Source organism: Bos taurus, chromosome 7 (genome assembly GCF_002263795.3).
Source record: "Bos taurus isolate L1 Dominette 01449 registration number 42190680 breed Hereford chromosome 7, ARS-UCD2.0, whole genome shotgun sequence".
Classification (NCBI taxonomy): domain Eukaryota; kingdom Metazoa; phylum Chordata; class Mammalia; order Artiodactyla; family Bovidae; genus Bos; species Bos taurus.
In genome coordinates this window covers 45768284-45782362 of record NC_037334.1, presented here as the reverse complement: position 1 = coordinate 45782362, position 14079 = coordinate 45768284, and the positions used below count along the sequence as shown (strand labels likewise).

The window sequence follows — 14079 nt, the reverse complement described above, 5'->3', positions numbered from 1 at the left end:
TGATTTTGGTCCTCAATTATAAATGACTAAAGGAACCATGAGAAATTCTTCCTATGGGGTCTGGCCTCTGTTTTCCCAGTCCGCGTGCAGCATTTGCCGGGGTGGGGATGGCAGGCAGGGATGGCCACTGGCAGAAGAGTGAGTGTTCTGCATAGGAGCAGGAGCCAGGCAGGCCCTGGAGAGGTGGGGGCTGATGGTTAGCAATGGCTTGAGGCTGGGAGGTGGAGACTTGGAGATCTCATCCCCAACCTTGGCACTGCACTCCTGCCCCAGTTAATTCCAGCCAGCTTCTGAGGACCAAAGATAAGAGAGGGGTCTGTGAATCCCTCGGTCTGTTCAGCTGCCTGTACCAGCCCCGGTAGGACAATTCTGCCATGGGGCCACAGTCAGGAAGCTCACTTGGGTCTGACCCTGGCAGCTAAGGCCCTTGGGGCTCTGCCTAGACTTGGTCCAGCTAAAGGTTTATCCCCTGTGAACAAGGAGTGAAAAGGAGTGGCTGGAGGCTTCGGGGCCCAGGATGCTCCCCTCCCCAAACCCTCACACCCAGTGTAAGCTGACAGAGGAGGGCAGGGCTGCTCCAACTGCCACAGAGGCCCTCGTGAGGTGGAGCACTCTAAAGAGGTTGAGTCAGGGGGTTCTGAAAAAAGCCACACCAAACAGCTTTTACAGACACGCACCTGCGTCTAACAGTATAAAAACAGAGGAGAGGGTGAAATACTACATTCTTGGGGGGTGGGGAGCCAAGGGGACCCAACTGTAGCTAAAAAACCCAATTTTTAAAAGAATGAGTGGATAGCTATGTTGCCTAAGAGGCAGAGTGGCATGTGATAAGGGCAGGGAACAGAGAGGTAGATGTTGGAGATCATGTTTCTCCTCCAACACGGGCAAGGTACATGTCTCCATGCTTTGGCTTCCCCGTCTGTACCATGTCCATATCTCATAGGGATGAAATGAAGTAATATTTGTGTCTGGTAATTATTTTTTTAATTAATGAAGAAGAAAACAGAGGACAAAGGAGAGCATGTTCCCAGACCAAGGCTTTTCAGGAAAGCTGGCCTTTGTATCAGGCTGGGGCTGCTGGCCCTTGATCTCCTTTGGACTGCTGCCAGATTGCTGTTGGGCCAGACTGCTGAGCTCCTGCCTAGCCTTCAGTGACAAGAGCCGGGGTGGAACTAGGGTGGGAGGTGCAGAGGAGGGCAGCAGTAGAAGCAGAAACTCTCAAAATGTCCTAGCAAGGTTGGCAGGTGGATCTGGTTCCCAAGCAACTTTCCCAAGGGGTTTGGCAAGGGGACACCCACGCCCAGGGATGCCCTCAGATTCCTCAGTCCAGCCAGTCCCACTGTCTTAGAACCGAGGATACCCTCTAGTCCATTCCTGGACCCACAGAGGAGGGCCCCTGGGCCAGAGAAGTCTAGCAATGAGCTTCCAGCTGAGCCCAGACCAAAGTTAGAAAGAGGGAATCCACTGATACATAATCCTAAACTGTCCTTGCATCATGCATCAGAACCTGATGCAATCTTGTTTTTTATTTGGCCCCGCTTAGTGGCTTGAGGAACCTTAGTTCTCTGACTAGGGATTGAACCCGTGCCATTGACAGTGAAAGTGCAAAATCCTAGCCACTGGACCGCCAGGGAATTCCCAAACCTAATGTAATCTTGAATGTCATTTATAAACACTTTTCCAGGTAAAACACTTTTCCAGGTAATATTTATTCTGGAAGCCCCGAGGTCCTGCTTTCAACCAAGAAACACAGCTCTTGGCCCTGGTAGCCCTGACCTTGCCAGGCATTGGTCCAGCCCTGACCCAAGTCCAGAACTTTGAGGTCATGCCCAAGGGCGGCAGGAAAGCACCAAATCTTTCCTTGAGGCCAGAGGAATCCAGCTCATAAACTCAGCGGGAGTGGGGGTAACATTCAGCTTTGCAGCCTACAGTGACCCCAACTAACTGCACAGATTTGAGAGCAGAGGGACAGAGCAGAGTCTGGGCTCTGGGGGAAAAGAGTCCACGTCCTGACGCTGCCAGGTACTAGCACATTCTTAACCTCTCTGAGCCTGAGTTTCCCCATCTGTAAAATGAGAGCTATATAGCGACTACTTTCTTGGCTTCTGGTAAGGATCTTGATATCGGGATTAAAGGTCCCTGGCACAGGTCTGGCACTTGGGAGGCTCTTGACACATGCACTATTACCGTGGCTGTTGTTACTCTCTCAACAGCTGTTTACGAGCACCTACTATGTGTCATGCTCTCTGCTGGCCACTGAGAGAGTCTAGCAGTGAAGAGGACAGATGTGGTCCTGGCCCTGTAGATCCTCTCTCGCCCTTTTGATCCAAACCACCATCCCTAAACCCCTATCCCAACATGGTCATCAATCCCTACGGCCTCTGCAGTCCCAGCTTCATCTGTCCCACACCCTTTGGTCTATGTTCATGCCCCAGCCCCACCCAGGGGATTGCCCACCACAGCTGGGAGGTTCCTGGGCTGCAGACTGCTTCAGAGCCTGCCTTCGAGCTCTGGGCTGGCTGCTGCAGCACAGCATATACTCAGGGCTGCCCTGCCTGGACCCCAGCTACAGCCAGCAGAGACCTCACTGTAAAACTCTCCAGAGGCTGCTGCTCAGCGTCCCTAAGGGCCCACCCACCCTCTGCCTGCCTGGCCACCGGGCCAGCCACAGAGCCATCTGATTTGAATGAAACTTAAAACTTAATGACTTTCATGCTGGTTATTTAAAACGCAATGTAATTTTCTTAAACACCCTATTATTTCCTTTGATAGCTACAAAGCTTCCCCCAATCCCATAAGCATGTTTATTTTTAGGGAAAAGAGTGGTTTTGCAGTTGGTCATAGAGACCAGAGGGAAAGGAGCCCACAGAAAGTAGGGCAAAGAGTCAACCTTGGCAGCCTGGAGACCCACAGCTGCCCTGCCTTTGTGCTGGGACAGATTCCCCACTGACACCATGGGGTCCAGGGCAGGACCCTGCCCTTCTCATACCAGCACATCCACCAGTGGCCCTCCTGTCCACCATCTGACGGCAGTCAAGTCCCCCTTCCCATGCTTCACCTCCACAGGGCCCCAGTGTCCCTCCTGTGAGACAGTTCCACTGGCTTCCACAGACATGCCAGCCATATACAGGTCTGGGGAAGGGGGCCTGCGGTTACTGACACACTCTGGGCAGCCTCCTCCTGGCTCCTCCAGACATTGTGCCCTAGGTAAGGCCTTGAGGCCTGAAGCATTGACCAGCTGGATGAGATCTGTGCTCAGATAAAGTGGCCTCAGGCAGTGGCTGCCCACACTGGGAGGGTGGGTGGGTGTGGCCCTGCCAGTCGGGGCTCCCTGGCAAAAGGGACAGCCTAGTGGTGGGTGTGCGTGCGGAGGTCAGCTGAGCCCCGCCAATGCGGGGCGTCCTCTGGGAGTGGCTATTTTTAGATCCCAAGCTTTCATGTGGCCGAGTGATGTGCAGTTTACAAAGCATTGGTAATGTGTTTCAGATGGCGGCCCAGCAGACCGGGAGGCTGGGCCTGCTGCCACCAGAGCCAGGTCAGAGTTAGTCAGAATACCCTCAGCTGGACTCCTGTCACCTGTCCCTCCCGCCCTCCAATTCCCTCTTGCCTGATGGGGAGGCTGGGTCAGGAGCAGTTCTTGCAGTGCCCAGCAAAAAGCCCCAGCTGAGGCCCACCAGAGCAGCAGGCCTCTCCCACTAATGCTTATCTGACCTTCAGGAATCCTCATGGCCAGGGCTCCCACCCCCGTTTACAGAGGGAAACTGAGACCTAGAGAGGTTGACAGATTTACTTGAGGTTACACGCCAGGGAGGAGGTGGCCTTGGCTCCTGGCTTCCTTGCCCATCAGAGCCTCCTCCCATCATGGGCAAATTGGGCTCCCTGGGAGGGGTGATCTGCCCTCCCTGGCCAGGCTGCCCTGGTGGTGGGCTAGGGCAGCTCTAACCACGTGAACCCCCAGAACCCACTGTTCCCTGGGGCCACATCCTGCCCATCCATGCCTGCAGCCCTAGCCACACATTCGTCGTTATTTGCAAGCAGACAGTGTGGGGCCCAGACAGCCTCGTGTCCTTGGAGAGAAGAGATGGTTGTTTCAGTGGGAGGGGTAAAGGGGTTGGCAAAGCATCTGCTTTCTCTGATCTCCAAGGAGCTCTGGCTGTGTAGTTGGCTGTGACATGAAGGCCGTGTGTCACCATCTCCCTCTACACTCTAAAGCCATATCTGCTGGTACAGCCCAGGCAGGCAGGCTCCATGGGTGGGACAGGCTACAAGGCAGCCTCCCCCAAGAGAGGGCCACACTCAGGCCCACCTTGGCCAGGGACCCTATCCAGTAAGGGACAGTCCCTTTTCCCCCCAGGGAATGGGAGCCCCATGTCCTACAGGACCCTCTGACCAAGACAAACCCTCCAGGCTGCAGCTTAGAGACTACATGTGCCAAGGCTGATGAGGACCACTCCTCTTTAAGGGGAGGGAGGTGGCACCCACGTCCAAACCCCAAGTATCACAGGTCTGTGAGCTGAGGCAGCAGACTACCTGAAGGAAGGAGATAATAATGTCCTGGGTTCTCAGAGACCTTCCACAGACTCCTGGGGCCTTGGAGTCCTGCTAGAGACAGAGCTGATGAGGGGGGCTCTCCAAACCCTGGCCGGGGTTCAGTCCCCTCAGGGACAGGAGGCGAGGCCCTGGCCTCGTGATCCTGGAGACAGACTGAGAGTCCAATGAAGTAACACGAAACTTCCACCTCTGAGGCACTCCTTCCTGGCATGTGCCAGCTTGCTCGGGTCTCCCCTGCCCAAAGCCCACCCCCTCCCTGGCCCTGCCCGCCTCCTCCAGTCACCCTGTGCCTCCCAGCATCCGCCTGCCAGCCTTACCCTCTCTGTCCAAGTCAGACCATTTCCCGTGGGCACCATGCTGCCCTTCATGCTGCCAACTCCTGGGCTGTGGCACCAGCACCGCCTGGGCACATGCTAGGCCTTCCATGCTGGCCCTTCTCCAGCCTCACAGACCCTGGGCTTTGGCGGGCCCTTCCAGTGGCCAAGAACATACTCATTTCTGCCCCTCCTCCTCTGTTCCAGCTGTCCCCCAACCTAGAGCGTTCCCCCACTCCCGCCTTCACAGGTTCTGGGCCTGCCAGAACAGCCCCCTGCCAGGAAACCTTCCTAGCTGCCCCACCAGCCCCTCTCCTCAGCATGCTTTATCCAACACGGCCGGCACTGAGCCCCCAGGAGAGTCTCTCGGCCTTGCCAGAACTGAGCCCTGGAGCGGGCAGAGGCAGCCGTCCCCTCTGTGCTGAGCCAAGGCCAAGTACCCGGGGCGGGGGGGTGGGGCTCAGTGAATACCAGTTAGGGGTCTGGACCAGGATTCTAGATATAGCGGGCACCACGTCGTTGACCAGCTGAGAGCCCTCGGGTTGGCCAGGTGGACAGCTGTCCTCTTTGCTCTGCCCCAGGGGAGCCGGCTGAGGGGCTGAGGATGGAGAGCGTCAGGGGCTTCAGTCCAGCCCCCTTCAGGGGTAGTTACTGCACCTCCTGGCATGGCGTCCTTTACAAAGGCCATTCCCCACAGTGTTAACAACCCCTCCCAGGCTGGCACCGACTGTGTGGCAAGAACTCCACATACATGAGCTCGTTCCATTCCACAGCAACCCAGGGAGCTAGGAACCTTCACTATCCTTGTTTTTAGGTGAGACAATAAAGCCCAGAAGAGTTAACTTACCCAGAGCCACTCAGCCAAGGAGTGGAAGGTAAGGCGTCTGAGGGTAGAGCTTCCCAACTCAGGCCTTCCACCTCCACTCCTCTAAGGGGCCATGGATAAGTCCCTTCCCTGACACGACCTGCTGTCCCCACCTGCAGAGGAGGGCTGGCACCCCAGGACCCATGCACTGTACCATGGGGGAGGGGGAGCCCTGTGACCTGATAAAACACCTGTTTCCTCCACCGGAGTCTTGTTTGTCCACAGTGGCAGGAAGCAGCCAGTCACAAGGCATGAGGGAGCGTGACTGTATGGCTTCGGGACCGCAGCTGCTCCCCCTGCCCCTCCACGCGGCTCTGTGCCCACCCTGCTCCACCCGGACCTCAGCTGTTGTGTGACTTGAAACCACTGCCCCCAGAGCTCATTCTCACAGCTCAGCTAAACCTCCCTTCATGCGGGGACAGGGGGTGGGAAGTGATCTCAAGAGGACCCAGGAGGGCATGGGCTGCCAACTGCCCATGAGAAGGGACCACCAAGACCCCGCCTCCCACTCCAACCCCACTCATATCTAAGTCTCAGGGCACCTGGGGAGGTGGGCAGAGCTGGTATGGACAGCCCTGTTTACTGCCTGTGACAGCTGGTTCGGGAAACCCTGTTCAGGCCCGGGGAGGAACACCTGGGTGCTAGCGGCCAACACAGGGCTCGCCATCAGCCCCTCCCTCTGCTCCTGAGCTGGAGGCACGGATGGGCAGTCCTAAGCTGCGGCCGAGGTGGCAGGTGGGGCAGGTCTGCAGGACGGGCGGGCCTCCTTCAGGGTGACTTCCTAGGCCTGAAAGGCATCACGGAGGCCCCCCTGAAAGTTTCCACCCTGGGGGTATGCGGGTGTGGGGGCTGCAGATTTTCCAAATACCACACAGCCCTCCAAGTCAGGAAGGAATCCAAGTCAAAATTACTTTTAAGTCTCACTGCCCAGCTCGAACCTATAAAATGAACAACAAAAGAGGGGAAACGCCATGTGGGCTGGGCTTGGGCTCTGCCAGGAACCCTCTGTGAACTGGGGCCATGGGGAAGCAAAGCCGCGATTCCTTCCTACCTCTTGAGCCCACAGTTCTCACACTTTGCTCCAGGAAAACAATCAGTGAGCATCATTCCCACTGGTAAAGAAGGCAACCCGTGTGAAAACTAGAAGTCACATGAGGGAGAAGCGAATAATAAACATGAGGGGAGACAAGCAAAGAAGCCACACGTGGGCACTGCCCGGGGTGCACCCCACACCCTGGAAGCACTGGGACGAGACACAGGAGGTTGTGCACAGGGGGACCGTGTGAGAAGAGCTCGGAATGGTTCAGAGGCTAATGGCCACAAGGGTCTTTCCCCTTTTTTCCCTTACAAAATAGCTTCAGCCCCTAACATATGTAAAGGGCTTCTGTATGGCTAGGGAAGGAGGGGCCTCTTTCAGACAAATCTCTAGGGTGGTAGGAGAGGATTCTCAGGACAGAATGAGTGGCTGTGGCTGTGGCTCCCGGCCTGGTCCCAGGATTCACACTTTTCCTCCCAAGAATCCCTGGGTGAGGAAGGCATCGAGGAGGGGCCCATATACCCAAGTCCCCACTCCAGCGTTCAGACCCCAAACTCTGTGGCCCAAAGTAGAGTTAGTACCACTGAGCCACCACTGGTCCCAGAGGGGCCAGGGCAGCAAAGGAAAAGGGATCAGTTGTGGCCAAATCCTGACCCCCAAGCCCACGCACACTGGCACCTTCCTGGGCACGTCCCTGATACCCCTGCCTCTAGTCCTCACTCCAACTCTGGGAGGAGAGCTTACTACTCTCGTTGTGCTGAGGAGGAAACTAAGGCTCAAAGATATTTCTGACACATGGGCCGCCTCTGGCCTGAGCATGGCAACTGCATCATAAACCAGTGCCAACCTCCTTGGCCTGAAATGCTGCTAGGGTGGGCAAGGCAGCTGAGGCCTGGGGCGGGGTGTGATGGAGGGCCCCACTTGGATGGTCAGAGCCAAGTATCTCTGAAGAGGTAACATCTGAATACGCCCTGGGTGAGGAATGAGAAAGTGGCAGTGAGGTGAAGAGCTGAAGAGAATGCCAAGCTGAAGGAATGAGTGTGAAGGTTTTGAGGTACAAAGAACTCAGTGTCCTGTCAGGGCACTGGGGGGCTGCTTTTTAGGGAGAGAGGAAGAGTGTGGTGCAGATGAGGAGGGGTGGTCAGCAGGGGCTGGCCACCTAGGCACTAAGGCTGTGCTGAGTGGCTCAGATTTTACTCCAAGACCAATGGGAGCCTCTACAGGGTTTAATACGGCAAGAGGTGCGATCTGACTTTTGTTCAGCTCCTTGGGGATCCTGGATTGAGGGTGAGGGTTAGGGTGGGGACCCAGGTCTGTCAGAGGGACTATAGAGGCGGCTGCCCTCCTAGGGGAGGGATGGTGATGGTTTGGGCTTGGGGGTGGCAAATTCAATAGAGAAGTAGATGATCTGGGATGTCTGGAGAGAAGCCCAGATGCCTGCCAGTCCCCGGTGTCTTTATTTGGCAGACTACTCCTTCAAGGAGCTGCTCAGCAGACCCTCTCCCACAGCCCAGGAGGGGCCAGGTATGCCCAAGACACTGCCAGCTGGCCCTTTTGTAACAGGACTCTTCTGGCCAGGGATCTAAGTCTATTCATCTGTCTACTCCGCTCAGCTGGGCACTCTCAGAGAGGCTGCTTCTGGTCCATCTGGTACCCAGCCTGGTGCCAAACTCATTCACCCCAACCAGGGCTAGTGACCAACCATCACTAACCCTCCCCCGCAAGGCCTCAATGCTTGTCTTCTGAGGGGTGTGGAGGGCTGGGTGGGTGCATCTCTGCAGAGCTCCCCAGGACAGGCTGGCCATGCGTCAGCAGCACTTCCTTCCTCTGCTCAAGTCTTGCTATTACCCTCACCTCCTGCTCCCCCAGGCTCGCTTGCACGATCCTCACTTGGACTTCAGACCTTGGAGTCAGAGAATGTGAGCCCAATGGCCAGGAGCCCAAGCATGAATCCACTGCTTCAAGTGGGCACCTCCACCTCAGAGGTCTCGGGGCATGCCCAGACACCAGGATGGCACAGGGAAACAGCCCCAAGTCCCTGCAAGAGCCAAAAGGCTCAGCTCAACTATTTTTTTTGGGAATTGAGATGTAATTTACATACCTTGAAATTGACCATTTTAAAGTACACAATTCAGTGGCTTTTAATATGCTCACAAGGTTGTGCAACCATCCCCATGATCTAATTCCAGAACATATTCATCACCCCAAAAAGAAATCCCATACCCATTAGCAGTCACTCCCTATTCTCTTCTTCCCTGAGCCCCAGCAAACATTCCCCTACTTTCTGTCTCTGGATTAGCCTATTCTGGGCATTTCATCTAAATGGTGAAAGGCCCACCAGCCTTCTGGGCCACAGACAGCAAGCGGAGCCCCTGGAAGGGGCCAGAAGAGTGACGAGGCCTCATATCCTTTCTGAGATGAGAATTTGCACCAAACTGTCAGTTCTGCACATCCTGGAGTCTGAGTTTCCCTAAGGAGTGATGCCTCACTCATCCCAGAAATCCCTCAAAGTCTGGCCCAGGACCAGGTCATTGCTCTCCCCACTACAATCCCAGAGCGGAGCAAACAAAACAAAACAAGCAGTGGCTACGGGGCTAGGTTTGTCTGCAAACCTACATGAGGCTCCTGAAAGACATTAGCTGTGAAATTAACTTTGACCTAATTTCCACGTCCAAAAACAGAGTTTGCGAGGAGCCAAGTACCAAAAAGAAGAAAAATCTCCCTCTACACCCCTCTGGTAGCTCCTGACAAGATTCCAGTCTGCCTACTTTGAGGTATCCAGCGTAGTAGCCACATGGGCGTTCCATCCAGACAAGGGCAGAGGAGGTCCCTGGCATGGGTTTTCCCTACTGTCAGGGAAGGTCAAGCGATCGGCCTTAAGCTCCCCAGCACAATTGTTGACCAGTTGATTCTCTCAGAGAGGGCAAAGAGCAAGAGGGGCCTAGTTCCAAAGCCCATGGGCAGGGGCTGGGCAGCATGTCCTCTGTTCCCTGAAGATGGCCTCAGGAAAACACAGCATTGGGGGAAAAAACCTCCAAAGGCAATCCTTCCTGAGGACCTCACAAGGGGCTCCTAACCCACTGTAAGAGTATCTTTCCTCATTCTAGACACAGGAACCTTGAATCACATGATAAATGGGTTCCCAAAACACAGGGTCAATTAATTTTGCCTTTTAAAAGCTAACCATATTTTAAATGTCCACATAACTCTTCTAGTAACACAAACACCTACTACTCTTCTAGCTGTTCCTTTGTAACAGGTTTGCTTAAAGGAGGGCCCCCCATATTCACGTACATCTTCCTCACCCAGCGTCTCCCCAGTGCAGGCCCTCCTGTGCCTCTGTTCTTGTCTCCGGCCCTACGGAGCAGCCAATGCCAGGGCACAGAAAGTCAGCTCCAGAGCCTGCCCTCTTCCTGTGAGCCCAGAAGCCAGGCTGTGGGAGGCAACGGCAGGCTGGGGAGGAGGACAAAAGGATTCGCCCCTATAAGAGAGAGTGTGACGCACAGAAACGCATCTGCTGCAGCTTGAGAAGGATCTCAAAGTTTAAAAGATAGCTGATCCAGGCAAGGGGAGTGGTGGTGTGCCTGTTCCAGCCCCCGCTCCCCCCTGAGTCCTGACTGCTGGAGGCAGCCGGCCATCTGCGACACTCTGACCAGTATAAGCTAAAGGACACCAAATGGTTCCATCACCACACCCTTGTGGAGAACAAGGCACTCCCACTCTGGGCGCTCCCCTACCACTTGCCCAGACTGTGAAAGGAACTCAGAAACACCGCCTTTTCCCTGCACCTCTGTGGCATCACAAGACGCTGGAGGGAACCTGCCTGCAAGGTCTGTTTTGAGCCTTTTCTTTAGTTTTGATTATCAGCAACCCCAGCCTCCCGTCAGCAACTCAGCTACTGGTGTTTAGGCAGTGGTGGGTTATGTCCCACCACCTGGGCCCAAGTCTAAGAGTTTATACCTTGTAGGGAGCCCCCAAAGTATATTTGTTAATAGCAGGCTCATGGAAGGTAGAGGTCTCTGGGGAGAGAGCTACTGTGTCAGGTGGCAAGGTCGGAAGGCAAGCAAGCCCCTTCCCCCACAGACTTGGAAGGAAGCAAATACCTCACAGACAGGAGCCAGAAAGCGACAGACCACTCAACCAACCAACGTGTTCCTTTACAGATGAAGGAACGGGGGTCCAAAGGGCAAGGAGCTTATTTCCAGTCAGCTGTTTACCAGGTTTTCCATCTTGGGTTTCTGGAGAGAAGCCCCAGTCTACTTTTTCACGCCCCACCAGCTTCAGCATGAAACTGCTTTCAGAACCTACCCTCCTCGCTCTTGATCGGAAAGAGCCTGGCAGTCACTCTCCACCCTCTGGGTGACGGGTGACCCCCCACCACTAGCATATGAGCTTCCCCCTGCTGGCCTGACCTGCACGAGGGTCTATGTTTGCACCCAACACCCACCCACCACAGACCCCAGGGCCCTTTCAATGTACTCTCGAAGCTCTAATCTCACCCCTGACTTGGGCCAGCTGAGCAGTCTGGAACTCTAATCTGAGTTTATCGTTAAGCACAGCTTTACTGCTGCCCCAAAGCACTCAGAAAAGGCTCTTCACACTTTAGGTCATCTGCACCAATGGGCAGAAAAGCATGGTTTGTAATGATCTTGCAGTCTTCTCAAAGCACTGAGTTCTTAGTTCAATTTGCAGATTGATTAAACAGGCCCCTAACTGACACTACTGATTTGAAACACCTTTGCAAGCCCTTCCTGGTGCATTTGAGACCAAGCCAGCTTCTTAAAAACCTAATTTCCCCACATTGTGGTCGGGTTCTTTCTCTGGGAAGGCCACATTCATGCCAACAAGGACAGAACGAGTAGGAGATGTTTCTCCTGTACAACCAGAAGACCTGAAGCAGCCCAGCTTTTCTACCCATTCCCCCCACCTTGGGACTTAGTGGGAGAAGGCTAACAGCAAAACTCAAAACTCCATGCCACTTACACCACCCTGAGGAGGGGTGGGTGATCTCAGCTTAAAAGTTCTTCAAGAAGATGCCACCCCAGCATCACCAAGCTCCAAGACAGAGCCAGCACCTGCTAGTGACCAAGCTGGGAAGACAAAAGCCAACCGCTGGAGGTAAGTGGGGGTGCTTGCGGCTGTCCTCTTTCCTTCAGGAACGATCTCTTTCTGGTTCAGATCCCACTGGGTGTGTATGGGGAAAAGGACGAGAACAGCGTTCTCCTCTATCTATTTTGTTCTAGTAAAAGTCACTTCTTGCCCATGCCTCACATACCTGATGAAGGAGGTAGCAGGCACAAGGCGGGATGGGCTGCTGGGGCCACTTACCAGCGGGGGCTGCGGCTGGGGGTGCTGCCCTGCTCCCGAGGGGGGCGGGTAGTGCATGAGCAGATTGAAGGCGGAGTAGACGGTGTCTTTGTACATGCCGCTGGTGCACTCCGGGGCCTTCAGGCCTGGAAAAACCACAGCTGGTCAGAAGCGCCAGCCCGGGGCGGCTGGGGCTGAAGGCTGTCTGCTCGATGGAGAGAAGATCAGAATTGCCAAGGGGTCCCCTTCAAGTTCCTGACTTGAAGGGCTGGGGCGGGGGGGTCCCCGCAGTGCCAAGGTTTGACGAAGGACCCCGAGTTCGGGCCTCCCTTCCTCGACCCCAACTCTGCCCTCCGGCCAAGGAACCTTGGCCAGCGCTTCCTCCTCAAGACGGGGGATTAGTCAAGTCACCTGGACAGAAGGGGAGGCGGAGATGGCGGGGGTCTGTTTACTCCTATAAAGGTCAGGGCACCGGAAGTGACTCGAGCCTGGCGGCGCCCGGGAAACCCGCCCCCCACTCCCCCACCCCCTCGGTTTTACCGCCTCCTCGAGCTGCCGTGGGGGGCGGAGGGAGGCACCCCCTCGGCTCCCTCCCGTACTCGGCGGCCCGGCTCTCCCACCGAGGCCGGGCCTTAGCAGGAGGAGGGGAGCTGGGCCGGGCAGAAACTCACCGTCTTCCAGAGACTCTGGAAGTTTGTCGGGGAAAAGTCTCTGCGAAGTGTGTTCCCGCCCGAGAGCCTGCGGGGAGATCCAAAGGGGCCTTGAGAGGGCTGGGAAAGCTCGGGGCTCGGGGCCCGGGGCCCGGGAGGGGTCTGAGGGATGGGGACCCCTGAGAGCCGCGGGAGGGAGGGGCGGGGCAGCGCGAGCCGAGCGCCAGGGGCGATGGAGCGACGCGGCTTCTTAGGAGCAACGGGGCGCGGGCCAGCGCTCACCTCCGCCCCGACCTCGGCCTCGCCACGGGCACCGGCGCCCGCCCCCGGGACCCCCGCGTCGCCGGCCGCGCCCTCGGACTCATTGACGAGCGACGACTTGAGCTCAGCCAGGTCGCGCTCGGGGCCCGCGGCGCTGTCGCGGCTCTTGTCGTCCTGCTCCTCGCCCTCGTCCTGGAAGGCCAGCAGCTCATCCGGCGCGCCGAGGTCGTCGCCGCCGCCCGCGCCACCCCCGCCCGAGTCCAGCTGCGGCATGGTGCGCTCAGCCTGCGGGGGCGCGGGGCTCGGGGGTGCGGGGCGCGGAGCCGGCCCGGGAGGCGGCGAGCCCGGAGACCGGACCTCCGAGCCCGGATCGCAGCGGGCGGAGCGCGGGCTGACTCCGCCTGGGCGGGCTGCGGGCGCGGGGCGCGGGGCGCGGGCGCGGGGTTGAGAGGCTCCGGGAGCTGGCGGGTCAGAACATCAAAGGCGCCGCCGGCGGAGGGCCGGGGGCGGGGCGGGGACGCCGGGGGGCGGGCCCGGTCGGGGGCGGGACCAAAGTGCCCCCGCCCCTCCTCTCCTGGGAGAGGCCAGGACGCGCCCAGTGGGCGTAGTCTTAAAGGGCTAGCTCTCCCATGAGTAAATCGAATGGTGCGTCGGAGGAGCCTGAAAAGCATCACCCGTCCCCTGAAATGCGGGGAATCTAAAGGGGGTTCTTAACCCCGATTCCTCACCTACAACCAGGGATTCCCTTCCTGCGCCCAGGTTTCTTCCTCAGCTGTGTAGTGCTCTGGTCCCCCAGGCCTTTGGGGTTTGGGAGTGCCTTGGATAGGGAGCCAAGTTGTAAACAGTGTCTGTACCTGGGCTCAGTATAGTGTGTCCTGGGCTTGGAACTGGGGTCTTCCTTGAGCTTAGGGGCTGTTCGAGGCTATGCTCGAACACCGGGCCGGCAGAGTTAGGACTCCTCAAAACTCCATTCTCTGGGTGCATCTTCCAGCCCTCTGCCAATCTGGGACCTCCTTCCAGGTTGCCCTCACACAGCGCCAGCGCAGGCAGTATACTCTCTCACATATTTATTGAGTGCCTCTTATATGAGGGACT

At 56.7% G+C, this 14079-nt stretch overlaps 1 protein-coding gene across 6 annotated transcripts in view; it reads right to left on the bottom strand.

Moving 5' to 3' along the window:
- TCF7 (transcription factor 7) overlaps positions 1-13463 on the bottom strand; it is a 32048-nt gene extending 18585 nt beyond the window's left edge. For 5 of the 6 annotated variants that reach the window (XM_059888473.1, XM_024994696.2, XM_059888474.1 and 2 more), the window contains exons 1-3: positions 13006-13463; positions 12745-12811; positions 12095-12219 (exon numbers count right to left, since the gene is read on the bottom strand). In XM_059888473.1, the coding sequence (XP_059744456.1) occupies positions 12095-12219; positions 12745-12811; positions 13006-13257 (444 nt within the window). In that variant the 5' untranslated portion in view covers positions 13258-13463. The remainder of the gene's footprint in view (positions 1-12094; positions 12220-12744; positions 12812-13005) is intronic. The other variant, NM_001099186.2, reaches the window with a different exon arrangement.
- Between the last annotated feature and the right edge of the window lie 616 nt (positions 13464-14079).